Source organism: Propithecus coquereli, unplaced genomic scaffold, assembly GCF_000956105.1.
Source record: "Propithecus coquereli isolate 6110/MARCELLA unplaced genomic scaffold, Pcoq_1.0 Scaffold100, whole genome shotgun sequence".
Lineage (NCBI taxonomy): Eukaryota > Metazoa > Chordata > Mammalia > Primates > Indriidae > Propithecus > Propithecus coquereli.
The window spans coordinates 3747085-3760736 of NW_012133859.1; the positions used below are offsets into that span (position 1 = coordinate 3747085).

Sequence of the window (13652 nt, forward strand, 5' to 3'; positions counted from 1 at the left end):
CATTTGTGTAACATACACTCACGGAGCAACTAAACTTTCTGGGAGTCTTGAGGTGCCTCACAGATACCCCAAGTATTCTAGACTGATCTGGGTTCTTTATGAATCCACTCGCGTGGTCTAGAAACTGCACAGTCAGAGCAGAACTACCGTGTGACTCCTAGGAGGTCTCCAAGGGGGGCTGAGGTGAAACCTGTGGCAGGGCAGGCCGTTCCCAACACTGATCACTACATCCCGTGCGCGGGCAGGAAGTCCTACACCCTGAACTGCAGACCGCTGTCCTCTTGCCTATGGAGCCCAACAGGTGGGGCTGCGTCTAACATCGCCACAGAGACAAAACACTCTTAGTGTAAAATTTCACCTGGAACCTCAGTTAGAGTCCTAAAAGCAGGGGTCCTAAAGCCCAAAATTAACCAAACACTAGTTTTCATTACAGAATAAAAATTAAGCTTGACTAATGTTGAGGTCCTGATGCTCCAAGTGTAGAATCTGTGAGCATAGAGTCACCCCGGTGGGCTTGTCTTGTCTTACCTTGATGTCTTGAATCAGCTGCTGGGTGGGGGTGTCGATCGGGGCCTTGGTGTCGGTCACGTTTTGAATGGCGCTGGACCACCTGGTGGCCTCGTTGAGCAGCTTGGTGTAGAGCCGGTAGCAGTGCTTGCGCCCGTATACGGTGACGTTCCAATAACCTGCAACAGTGGCATGGACATCAACCTTGGCCTCGGGGGCCACGGGGATGTTCCTGCACCAGAGTCCCCGAAACTCAGCATCATTAGAAGCCTGTGCTGTCTCTGACCTTCATCCCTTTAAGTTAATCATTCAATTAACAAAAACTTGCCGATCCAGTGATGAGCAAAAAACAGGTGTCCCTTGCACTGTGGAGTTTACAGCTGAGAGGGGAAGACAACCCTTGTTACAATAAACCCAGAATTAAACGTACAAAGGTAAATTGTAACGTCTGCTCTGAAAGAAAAAACGGGTATAAGCTAATGTCTCTCTCTGGGCCTTGGAAAAAGAGTGAAAAGTTTTCCCTCAGATTTTTGACTTTCCTTCTCACTTCCTGTTCCTTCCTTTCCTTTTCTTAGTCTGTCTCTTCAGAAGAAAACACTATGCAGAGCAGTCTGTGTGCTCTGAGACAGACTGTCCAAACCAACACCCACACCTGACAACAATGGAGCAACTATGTTAATGAACAAACAAACACCACTAGCAACAAAAATCAAAATAAACAATCTTCTAGAAATACTTCTATAGTACCACAAATTGAAAAAGAAAAACCCTCTGAGCTCACATGTCTGTTTCTGTGCTACTAGGCTGAGTTCACTGACAGCTGGGATTTATCTTCTGTGGGTGGCACACGACCCTCATCGTAGAACGGTAAAAAAGACAAAAACACAGGAACGTGAAATCAAGACCTCCTGTAGGATGACCTGAGTCTATTTACACTTTCCTGTCCTTATAAGACTCTACTTACACCTCCATAAATTAAGATCTCTCTACTATGGTTTAAATACTGAGTGTTCACACAGCTAACCACAGAGACGGTCTCAGAAGACAAATCAACAAGGAAAGGGCTTCTTTCGGGGGGAAACAAAGTGCACACACGAGGTAGGACTCAGATTTGAGGTTCAGAGTCTGCGTCCCAGCCAGTCACGCACACACAGCCTGGTTACCTGTCTCTTTGAATATCTTCTCGTCCGGGGGGACGACCGAGCAGAGGCTGTTCAGGACCAGGGTGCCCAGTTTCAGGGCGTTCTTCTCTGAGCTCTTGTAGTAATCCAGGGAATTGTGGGTTAGCACAAACCACCGTTTCTTCAGTTTCAGTGAAGACATCTTTGGACTGTTCTTTACTTCTTTGTGCAACCATCCTAGAAAGGAAGATTAAAGTGTGAATTAAAAAGTATGAAGAGAAACCCTGAATACCACACAATCATTTGCATCATGCTTACAGATGGGTTGTGTTTCCACCTACTTGCCAGAAAATGGCTAGGATCATTTCTTATCTGATCATTTAAAAAAATGTGAAGAGTCAGAAAGACTTTGAAAAGCTGCTCAAAATAAAAATCCTGCAGATGTCTATGCAAATGAAAATAAGGCTTCATGAAAAGACAGAGGAAGCGTGGAAGGTGCTCACCTCGCACTATAAATTCCTGGCCCTCCACCCTGGTGTCCCCCTTGGACCTCTGCAGCAGCGTGATCCAGTGGTGCATCTCCTCCGGCGTGTCGGCGTTGCAGTGGAGCACCCGGTTGGCCGTGATGATCACAAACGAGTTGGGTCTGCGCGACAAGGTGGGAAGGAAGCAAAGCCTCTTAGCTCCACTGTCGGCATCACCTCCGTCTGAACCAAGACTAAATGCCCTCTTCCTGGGGAAAAGGGTCACGGGGACACACGCTGCTATGCTATTTGTGTTTTATATTAAGGCAAACCTTGCTCATTTCTGCAGGATTTATTTTATGCATCATTAACCTTTAAACTCGGAGCAACATGTTCATTCTGAAGGTCCTGGAAAGGAAAACATTTCTTCATGCAAAACTTTCCAGATGGAACTCAGTTCCCGGAAGGCTAAATAAGGTGACCACGGGGGAAAAGTTTTTTTTCATGCTTCTCCAAAGTCAATTTCTTTCCGCCTTGGATAATATTTCTGTGGGTGGGTAATGAAATGTCTGACACCAGCAATAAAAGAGGATCAGTAAATAGGTGTAGGTGGAACATCTTAAACGGCTGATTATGCCTTGTATAAAAAGCCACCTGGGTCCCTGTTTCCAAAGCAATCTAACAGGGGTGCATTTCCCAGTCACGGATGACGTGATAATGGAAATTTACTCTCCCTCACCTCTTTTGCCTGGCACTGACTGAAGCTCTCATGGGCCCGCGCGTGTACTGATTCCTCTACCTAACCGCTTAAGCTGGTGAATGTGAATTTTTCTTCCAAGTCTTCAAACAGTCACTGGAGTTAAGTGCTACGAAAGTTCAAGAAAAGGAAGAACTGGACCACAGGAGGCAAGGAAAGCTATGCAAAAAGGTTGGACTTGAGGTGCCCCTTAAAATTATTTTAAAAAAAAAAAAAAAGATTTTTCTACAGTTGGGAAGGGATAAAGGTGGCAGTCGAGGATGAGAGCAGATTCTAAGCACGGACCACCACATGCCCGGCCGGGAGGAGCGAAGGGGGTGGGAGAAGAAAGATGCCAGGAAGGTAAGGTAGGAACTTACACACCAGGATATGAAGAATCTGGGCTTGATTATCGACATGATGTGTACGTGTTAAAGATTGCTAAGCCAGGTGCAAGACGGTGCAGGCTGACTACTAAAAAACGAAGGATCCATGGTTCGGAAGAGCCTTTGCCAACGGTAGGGTGATAGAGACCTCCGAACTCTAATTCTGTCAAGTAGGCACTATATATATATATATATATATATTTTTTTTTTTTGGTCCCTCTTTAATGCATTCATTACTTTCCGGCTATCTTACTGAGGGCAGTAATTGAAGTCAATTGATTCTTACTCTGGTCCTAGGGCAACTTTTCTCAAAGTCTGCTGCAGGCCAGAAACACAATTTACAAGCAGCATAGAAAAAGAGAGATGAGAGAGACAAAGCTCACTGGGAACAAAGACTCCTAGACCATTTCTGAAGACGATTTGCCTTCAAAAAACAAAACCCACACCCAACACGCTATTTTAAGGGCACAGAGAAGGTAGAAATGTCAAGAAAAATAAATGTGTGTGGTTTGATTTATTAATACTTTGCATATACATTATTATCAAAATCCTTTGCAAGCTCATCATTAAGTTCAGAAAGGGGAACTACAACCCCCTGCCCCATGCTGCAATACCAGTTTCCTAAACAGGCATTTTCTTCCCATATGAATCCCAAGTTTGTGTATCCAAATAAAAAATATTACTTTTATGCATTCTTTTTTTTTTAATTGTCTAAATTAAGTTTCCACAGTTTTCCCCAGCACTCCAAAGATATCCGGAGAGGAAGACTTCTGGATGATGTCCAATTGAGCGCTAAGCAGGAGGACTTCGCATTGCTGGGGCTGACGAGGCGAGACACGCAGCCTGGGTGATTCCACAGCCCAGTAAGCGGGGAGGGGGCCCCGCGGCACGGAGACCTGTACCAGCAGGTGCTAAATTACCTCTGTTCAAAGCCGTATCTGAGCTTACCTGTCGGGGCTGTCGGAGGCGCACACGGAATCAATTAGCCCCACGTCCAAAGTACCCTGGGAAGGAGCAAAAAGCAGATTGAATGCAAGAACCACTAAAGTAGGGTGCATATTATAGTGACACCCCTAGCTTACAACTCCATGAGCAAGCAAACAGAAAAGGTTCCTTTTATTTTTCAGTTAACTGCAAAATACTAGTTATCTAAGAAAGTTTCCCTCCATTTAGTAAGTACGAACAGCCTCCAGACAGGGCAGAATCTACAGTCCATTTATTTGTAAAATTATGAATTAATTATTTGCTCTTGTTCCTAAAATATCTTCAGTGAAGAGTGTTTACGAACTTCTTTCGATAGGGCAAATTTTCTGATTTATATTGCGACCTTTCATTATATTTTTACACTTATTCTGCTAAGAAATTTTATTTAATTTTTTCTTAAGAGGAAATAAAGCCTTATGTCTAAAATAGAACTTTGTGACTTCGTACATGTGTTTTGGACAGAGTGAAGATAGAAAATATTCAATTTAGAATTCACCGATTCCTTTGAAGAAAAGCATAATGTGCTTCCATGACTGCATAGAAATTGGGATCTTTTTTTTCTTTTAAAAGTTTGAGGTGGAAAAGTGCAATGAGCACCATCCGAGGGATGGACACACTTGAAACTCCGACTTCGGGGGGGAGGGAGGGGGCAAGGGCAACATATGTAACCTAAACATCTGCACCCCCATAATATGCTGAAATAAAAAAAAAATGGGTGACATCAAAAAAAAAAAAGTTTGAGGTGGGAGAATTACCAAGTATTACTACTTATAACCTTTTATAATTTACTGTTTTCATGCATGATTTTTAACGCAAATGGTCCTGTTTGTCTCCTTTATCATACTTTTACTTAATAAAAAACACTGGAAATTCCCAGCCCGTCCTTCTAGCTATCACAATTCTCTTGCCCCCGCCCCCTTACACCCCAGCCACGCTCACGCACCACGGCATTCTGTGGGTTTGCCTGCTCGTCATGCATCTCCCGGATCTCCTGGTCCGTGGACGCGTGGACCTGACTCAGCACGCTGAACCACTGGCTGCGGGGAAGACAGAGCAACCGACGGTCAAGGAGCGGCCGTCCTGGGCTGCAAACAACGCGCCCTTCTCATGTCCTCTGCGAAGTGACGTCTCCTCTGAGCACCTTTGCTTTTAAATTGCCTAATTCTCATGGGTGAATGTGAGTTTTATACAACCAAGGAGTAAAGTTAGAAAAAGTAGCCAAAGTACCATATGTTCCAACTTTAAGTCAATGGAAGAACTTTCCCTCCAGGTCCCACAGACCTTTATAGACGTTTGATGATGAGGGGGAGGAGTTCCTTGAGAAATTGGCAGCAAATAATGAAACCCTCAGTTCTACCTAAAACACTTATATCTAGAATCTTTATTGAAGATCCTATTTATAACCTAGGGGACATTCAGTCACTTAAAAAAAAAAAAGTAAATTTCAAAGTAAGAAGGTCAACAATGTTAAGAGTACTATCTCAGAACGACCACTTGATGTCTATTTTTCTACACATTCCCAGGATGAGGTTTCTAACCACCTGACAAACTGAGCAACTACAAAATGTGAGAGGTACCAAACATGAGAGATGCTAGGGCGTCCTTCTCCTGTGGGGGCTTATAAGACATATATACACACGCCCACTATTTAAGGCAGAGGGAAAGTACTTGGGATGCAATGGGATATTCAAGTGAAAAAACAGCACATATATAAAGGTAGGCCATGTAAATTATTTACAGCAAAGCGCTAAAATCTATCTCCTCTGATTCCTTTAGGAGAAAAATATGACCAAAAGGAGCTTGAAAATATTCAATATATACAGACTCTTCAGGAGACCAAGGGAAACATCTTATTATGAATTTGCTCCAACAATTCTGGTTAACCAAAAGACAAGACTTCAGTCATTGTTTCACTAAGCTCAAAACTATCCCAAATCAAACACTGAAAAATACATACATTGAAGATGTAGGACACATGGAATCACACACACACAGGCATAACATTTGTTGTACTTTCAATCTGTAAAGATTATACTCTGAAATTTCTAAGTTTCTTCTCCTGAATCAAGTATAACTCAGAATCTGAAAGATATTTTTAAAAATGTGTTCCACTAGTCAGGGGAAAAAGTGCTTGGACAAATATTGCGAATGTTAAATTTAGCAGGTTCATTATGGCACAAAACAGACAGGGCAGCTGCCAAATGCTGGGCCTATAATTCAGCCGAAAAGCTGTGGGCATTCCCCAGACCACAAAAAACTACATGTGGTCTCTAGGAGTCCCAGACAGAATGATGGGCTGTAATTCCAGGTTTGCTTGTTTTTCCAGTTTGTGTTAGAATTTATGGGTGCAAGCAGGGTTTTAGTTTGCTCCCATGGGAAGAATTATTTTCTGGTGTCTTCACCCTTAACGTTGCTACCATGGTGTTGTATCAACCCAGAAACATTCAAAGGGCAAGGGGTAGCAAGAGGTCCTGAGAACTCACAAGAAAGTTCTAATGATCTATGGGCTGAGAATTGAAGAATATAGCCTATTGGATGTTACCCTCATAAATCAAAAGATATTCCCTAGAGTTGCTAAGAGCAGATGACTGACACCTCAGACATAACCCTCCAGACTCACAAGGCAGCAGGAACAAATGGGACAGATACTCCGGTATGTCATATCTGCCATGTGACCTTGTGATGTGTCACACTGAAGAACAAATAACAATCCTCCTTAATTTTGTGCTGTGTCTCCCCAGCACTCCAACATGGAAACCTGAGGTCCAGAAAGGTTAGACAATGAAGGACCCCACTTTCCTCTAACCTTAGTCAAAAATTAAAACTCCTTAAGAAAGAAACGTAAGACACTCAACACCTCCATTCAACTGAATTGGGCTTACAAATTACACTCTCCTTGTTCTGTACCCCAGTCGCCTGTTCTGCAGATGCAGATAAGGGCAATAACATTAATACCTATCCTGCAGGACTGTCATGAGACTTAAATGAGTTAATATACGTGAATCACTTAGAATATTGCCTGAAATATAGTAAGTTCTATGTAAGGTAATAGCTCTTCTATTGAATCCTTCAATATTGAGACCTTAAAAACCTCCAAAAGCCGTAGCACTGTCATTTATTTAAACAGCCACCAGTTAATGCTCTCTGCTCTTTTGATCTCTATGCACATACAAGCTGTCCCCCTTTCAAAGCTCAGAAGCTTCCAGAGAGTGGGTTTTCAGCGTCACATAGCTGCTCAGTTTGCACATGCTGCTAGTGACAATGAGTGCCTGAGCCGAGATAACGAGCCGTCTGTCTAGAGGCACACGAGGCTGGAAATCCTGCACCTTGTGCTGTGCTTGAACACATCTGCCAACGGGATATTCCCCACGGGACAAGTACGTATCTTAGGATCCTCAGTTCTTCAACCATCCTAATAGAAAAACCCAACTAGAAAATCAATGAAAACCTTTTCGAAGCCAGTAGGGTGAACAGTGCGCTGTGTGACGCTCACGCCTGAGCCCGAGGGAGGGTGTGGTTAAGACGAAGTCGCAGCGCAGACCTCACCTGGCATCTTCCGGAGACTCTGCTATCAGGTGGAAGGTCCTGTCGGCCAAGACGATGTCGATCCCGTTCTCCTTGCTGGTGTTGTCTATGATCTCTCTGCGAAGGGGCGAAAGCAACAAGTGCACATCAGGAACACAGAATTCTCAATAATAACCGAGAAAGGCAAGTTCACAAAACTAATGACTGAGCTGGAAATGGTTACAAAAGAAATTGTACACAGTCGGCCTCTGTATCGGTGAGTTCAGCATTTGTGGGCTCCATAGCTGTGGACTCAACCAGCAGTGCGGCAAATATATAAAGACAATAAAAGACCCACAAATTAAAAAACAATGCCGTATAACAACTATTTACATGGCATTTACATCATACTAGGTATTATAAGGAACCAGAGATGATTTAGTATCTGGGAGAATATGCACAGGTTATATGCAATTACTCCACCATTTTATATCCGGGACTTGAGAATCCGAGGATGCTGGTATCTGTGGGAGGGAAGGGGTGGGGTGGTGGTCCTGGATCTATACAGAGGGACTGAATCTACCATTTTTTCTTTTAGAAATGATGAAGATTCCCTTCAGGGGGAGCCAGGCTCCTCTCTGGTGTTCCCTTGCCTTCTGTAGTGATGGGCTTCTCTTCCCTCACACTGACCCACCCAATGCCCACCCCTGTTCAGGCCCAGAGACACTTGGGGCAGCAGCGCCCACTCCTCTGCAATGGAAGGAAACCCCAAAGGCGACCTGGTCTGGTGTGAGTTCTTTCCCTAGCTCATCACAGCTTTCCATCGCAGTTCAAGGCCTCGGCCAGGGTCTGACCTACTCTGCCTGATACACACTCATGATTTCCATTAGGGGTTCTGGGGGTGAAGAGAAGATTTAGGTGTTTCTGGTTCTCAAGCCCATCTTGATCTCATCCCAACCTTCCCTGAACAACACTGGAGGAATAAAATCGGTGGACCCAGTTAACAAAATCAGGGTAAACACTGGCAGATGTGAGCATCGGACCAGAGATGGTACTATATTTGATGAAGAAGGGTCTTATGGATAAAGCCAGCTTGCCTTGATAACTAAAGTAGTACAAATGTTCACAACGAAACATTTATTTTATAGCAACAAAACTAAAACAGTCTAACCAACCAGAAAAAATAAGTACTGGACTGAGATAAAATAAAATATTTGTTTAAAAAACTGAGATGGAATTTGAGGAGGAGTGGTCTGTGGACCTCCTCTGAGCGGAAAGAGGGAAGTGACCCCGGGGTCTGGCAAGGAAGCCTCCTGGGCAGGTGGATGATCCCAGGGAAGACTCTCCTGTGTCGTGTTGGACAAGCCATTTTCCTTCCCTCTCAGGAACCAGGACACCTCGTGTGCAAAAGGAGGGGTGAGACCTTATGATCTAGCTGTAAGGCTGTGGTTCTGAAACACGGTGGCCCCTCGAATCCAGCGAAGGCCCCCCTGGGGTTGGGGCCAGGGTTTGTATTTATAAAAAGCTTCCCTGAGATAGGGAAGGGAAGGATGACGACGTCGTCAGGGCTACAGCAAATATACCTGGGCCCTAACTCAGGACTCCTCCCCAAGCCTGAAGTTCAAAATAATAAAGCAAACATTCCGGAGATCTGTTTATAGTGCCTGAATCTTAAAAGGAGGTAGGAAACATCTAGTCATATCAGAAAGTACAGGAGATATCTAAAACCACCGGGATTATATCGAAAAGACAAAGGAACGTGAAAAGGCTCCTCCTGCCCAAGATGGGGCTAATGTGAGCATTCCTAAGAATAGCTGCAAGGGCTACAAACCATTTCATGTGATAACATCCATGAGCTCCTGGTGATACTTGGAAAAATAAATTAATTAGAACAGCTGGGGGGATGAGGAGAGGTTGATTAATGGGTACAAATATGCAGTTTGATAGAAGAATAAGACCTGGGGTTTCACAGATCAATAAGGTGTCTATAGATTACAATAATCTATTATATATTTCAAAATAGCTAGTGTTCAAGGGAAATAAACTAGAAAGAGGAACCTGTTAAACAATGCACCGACATTCGACCAGCGAAGTATAGCAACCCCTGGATAAATGGGCTAGCACCTTCGATTACAGAGAGCAAGTGAAAGAAGATGGAGGAGGCATCTATAAATAAAAGAGACTTGAGTATATGAAAATCAATTACTAAGTCTAGATCTTATTTGGATTCCTGAAGAAAGAAACTATAAAACCGACCCAAACCGATAAGAGTGCTACCGCCTCCATTTATAAGGCAAATGACTGGGGTGTGGGGGATATAAGAAATTTATATTATTTTTAAATGCGATAATGGTAATGCCACACTCGTGGCCACGTGTGTGTGGCCTCTGAAAGCTGCATAAGGAGTACATGGGTTTTGTTTTGTTCTTCTACCTACCCTTGTACATGACTCAAGCTTTCTATAAGAAAATGTTTCAAAATGTAAAATGGAAAAACAAAATCTTAATGGGTAAAACCCTAACAACTCATTGTCCCTGTTCCACAGCATGTGACAGCAACGGCAGAATAAGAGCTAATGTTTCTACAATGCAGTGTAATTTTGACAAAGTACCCGAAGAATAGAGCTTTATCAAGCAGCACACACAGTGAATTGCAAAAGAAATATACATCGGTATACCCTGGTGAGATTCAACACCAATCCCGCCACCCGCTGCCTCTCAGTGCTGGTGGCCCCTCTAGGGGATGAATAGAGAGAATGTTACAGGATGTGGGCTAGGAGAAGGTGGCAGGAGGTGACAGAGCCGTGCCTGGCTGTGAACACATGTTACTGCAGGATTCAGACCTGAATTCCCACAAACCCACTCCTGTGCCTAATGAACCCCAAAGGGGCAGCCTGGAAAAGTCCAATACTCCACTGTCTGCACAGACACGATTTGCACTTAAAATCAAATACATAAAAGACTTTCCTCTCCTCATTTAACTTTCCACTTTCCAATGAATAATTTTCTGAAGTTGCTGATGCTGGCTGATTAAAAACATTTTTCACTTTCAAGTCTCATGACTTCAAGCATCTTAAAACTTATTTTACCAGTTTTCTGAATATTTGTGGTCACTCAGTTTTGAGTGGAGTATGGCAGCAGGTTATGCCAAAGCAAGTTTTCAGGCTTAGTATCTGGGTTGCCCAAGAAAACCAGCTGCCCCTAACTCTAACAATTTTCTGAAGACATCACTTAATTTTCAATAAAAATAACAGGCCGTCAATAGTCCAAAGCTTTGGGATGGCAGAAAACGGGGTTGTGTTGATTCAAACACCAGCCCTGTTCCTCTCATTGCTGGGAATAGGAGTGGTTACTATATTTAACATTGGTGGAAGACAAATGATTCTTTCAAAAAACACCTCCAGACTGTCAGTCTGCTTCCAATTTAGCTAATTTATCTGTTGGCAATAGCTGGAGTGAGGAATTGAAAGTGATACGTTAACCCATAAAGACTCTCAACCAGTTGTTCCATATCGACACCATTCTTCCTGCAAACATACAATCCCATTTCCAGTGGGCTACTTCTGTGTCCAGCTGGCCATCTTCCAAATGAAAGCCACATGTCTGAGCATAATCACAAAATGCAAGTCACTCATAGATTAAGTTTTGCTTCCCAGTTCCCTAATAATTCAATCCACTGAGCTGAATTGTCAGGACTCACTGAATACTCACCCCAGGCTACTGTTGTAAGGAACTTGCACAACGCAGCTCTGTGACCACTCGCATAAATGATCAAGCCACCCAGAGCACCACCCCCACACCCAGGCACCAGCGACATACTTGGCCGTCCGCACTTCTACGGTGCCCTTGAGCTTCTCCTCACTGTCGTTCTCAAAGTACATCAGCTTGGACTGGCGGAGGACAAACCAGCGCTTCTTCCAATTTCTCCTCGACAGCGTGGAGGAGCCTCCGCCTTTTTTGTGAAGCCATCCTTGCTTGAGTGCCTCTTGTTTGGAGCGGAACCACAAGAAGGTTTCGTCCTTGAGGACGCACCAGCGGCGCTTCCAGGAGTTCATTAGGCCACCTGCTTTCCCCAAAATTGGGTAGAGAGAAGTTTAAGAAAAGTCAATCCAATCAGATGACAACCACATCCATAGCAGGTCCTAAGGTCTACCTTTAACTTTGCCCAGCTGAAGCATCACTCAAAGACCCCCCAGTGAAGGGTGCACCCTGAGCTCATGTTCAGGGTGTACTGAGATAATCATAGCAGGCTGGCTGATCACACAAGAATGCTGTCCCTTCCTTGTAGCCAGACAGCTCCTACTCACTTAGCTAAGAAATTTTTGTAAGGAGCTAACAGAAAGGCAAGTAAAGAACTGGTACTCTAACCCAGGAATGAGTCAGTCATTTCCATATGCATAAATCATGCTTACCTCCAAATGCCCCAGAGAGGGGAAATTATTTTAAAATGCTGTCAAAGTTTATGTTTCCTTCCTTATTTGATCAATGTGGGAACAAGAATTATCAGTGATTCCAGAGTTTAGCAATAAAGCCTAACTTACATAGGAAAAGAAAACATGACTTTTTGGATAAACACATCTTTTTAAAGAAAAACATCATCACCTGAAAATGCTTTATAAAGTTTAAGATAGAGATTATGAAAAAAAGCAACAGTCTAAACTGCATTGTGACTGAACTTTAAAAAAATAGAAAATACAGCTGCAATCTACCTGGTGGAAAACTTCTTTTGGTTGAGAGAAATTAGACAAGAAAATACAGATGTTATAGGATAAAAAACATTTCTATTCTCTTCCAGTAAGGTAATTTTATCTTAGTATTCTAGATTCCCCAAGGGTGTTCAAGAGTGACATCTCACCACCATCATTCAAAAATCCATTCTTATTATAAAAGTGTCCACACATTATTTTTTTGATCAACTACTAATAAAAATAAGGGATACTTAAATATGGATATCTAAAGTAAGTATTAACAAAATACTTTGCTTTTATAGATTGGAAAATAAATATAAATTAGACCTTTCCAGACAATTTCTTCAATGATTATAGATCTAAGCCTCACTTTAGGACAAATGAAGTCCCGATGCCACCAGTTTGCATTCAGTGTGCACGGGACAGATAGTGCATTTGCTTTGCTGAACTATACAGGTGGCTCTCCCTTATATCCAAAGCATCCCCTGCTCAATGTCCCTAGCTGAGACATTGCTGGTGATCACGCCAAGCTCCAGAGCTGTTTCCTAGTCAACAGCAAACTTGCCAAGCACTGCTAGAATGAAACATTATTAGATGTTTTTTTCTTTTTTTTTGAGATAGAGTCTCACTGTCGCCCCTGGTAGAGTGCAGTGGTGTCATCCTAGCTCACTGCAACCTCAAACTCCTGGGCTCAAGTGATCCTCCTGTCTCAGCCTCCCGAGTAGCTGAGACTACAGATGCATGCCATGATGTCCGGCTGATTTTTCTATTTTTAGTAGAGATGAGTCTTGCTCTTGCTCAGGTTGGTCTGGAACTCCTGAGCTCAAGCGATCCTCCTGCCTCAGCCATCCAGAGTGCTAGGATTATGGGCTTCAGCTACCACGCCCAGCCATTACTAGTTTTTTGATTTGTGACTTTAATCTGGGTTTCTTAAAATAAGCCCAGAGGAAAATGTAGTGCAAGTTTATTCTATTATCTTATCATCTTTAAATGATAAAGCTTATTCACAATTGTTTCAAAGACTACAACAGTCATCACAATAGCCCTCACCGATAGTTTATTTAATCTGTTGCTAATCTGTTATTAATAGCACTCACTCCCAAGCCCTTCCTCTACAATTCCAGGTACTCTCTTGACACTTAAATCAGTTAGAGAATCTGATCAGGGCTATTAATTTCCCAATTGCAAACACCTTTAGTAGGCTGTTTGGCTGGTGAAACTCATTTACACCCATATAATATGAGGTCTTTCCAGAAAGCATCC

General features: G+C 43.1%; 1 protein-coding gene across 1 annotated transcript in view; it reads right to left on the reverse strand.

Annotated features, from left to right (window-relative positions):
- Positions 1 to 13652, reverse strand: part of MYO10 (myosin X) — a 226701-nt gene that overhangs the window by 11568 nt on the left and 201481 nt on the right. The window contains exons 27-33 of the mRNA XM_012642778.1: positions 11521 to 11764; positions 7745 to 7840; positions 5142 to 5235; positions 4163 to 4218; positions 2132 to 2274; positions 1671 to 1865; positions 529 to 686 (exon numbers count right to left, since the gene is read on the reverse strand). Coding sequence (XP_012498232.1) covers positions 529 to 686; positions 1671 to 1865; positions 2132 to 2274; positions 4163 to 4218; positions 5142 to 5235; positions 7745 to 7840; positions 11521 to 11764 — 986 coding nt within the window. The remainder of the gene's footprint in view (positions 1 to 528; positions 687 to 1670; positions 1866 to 2131; positions 2275 to 4162; positions 4219 to 5141; positions 5236 to 7744; positions 7841 to 11520; positions 11765 to 13652) is intronic.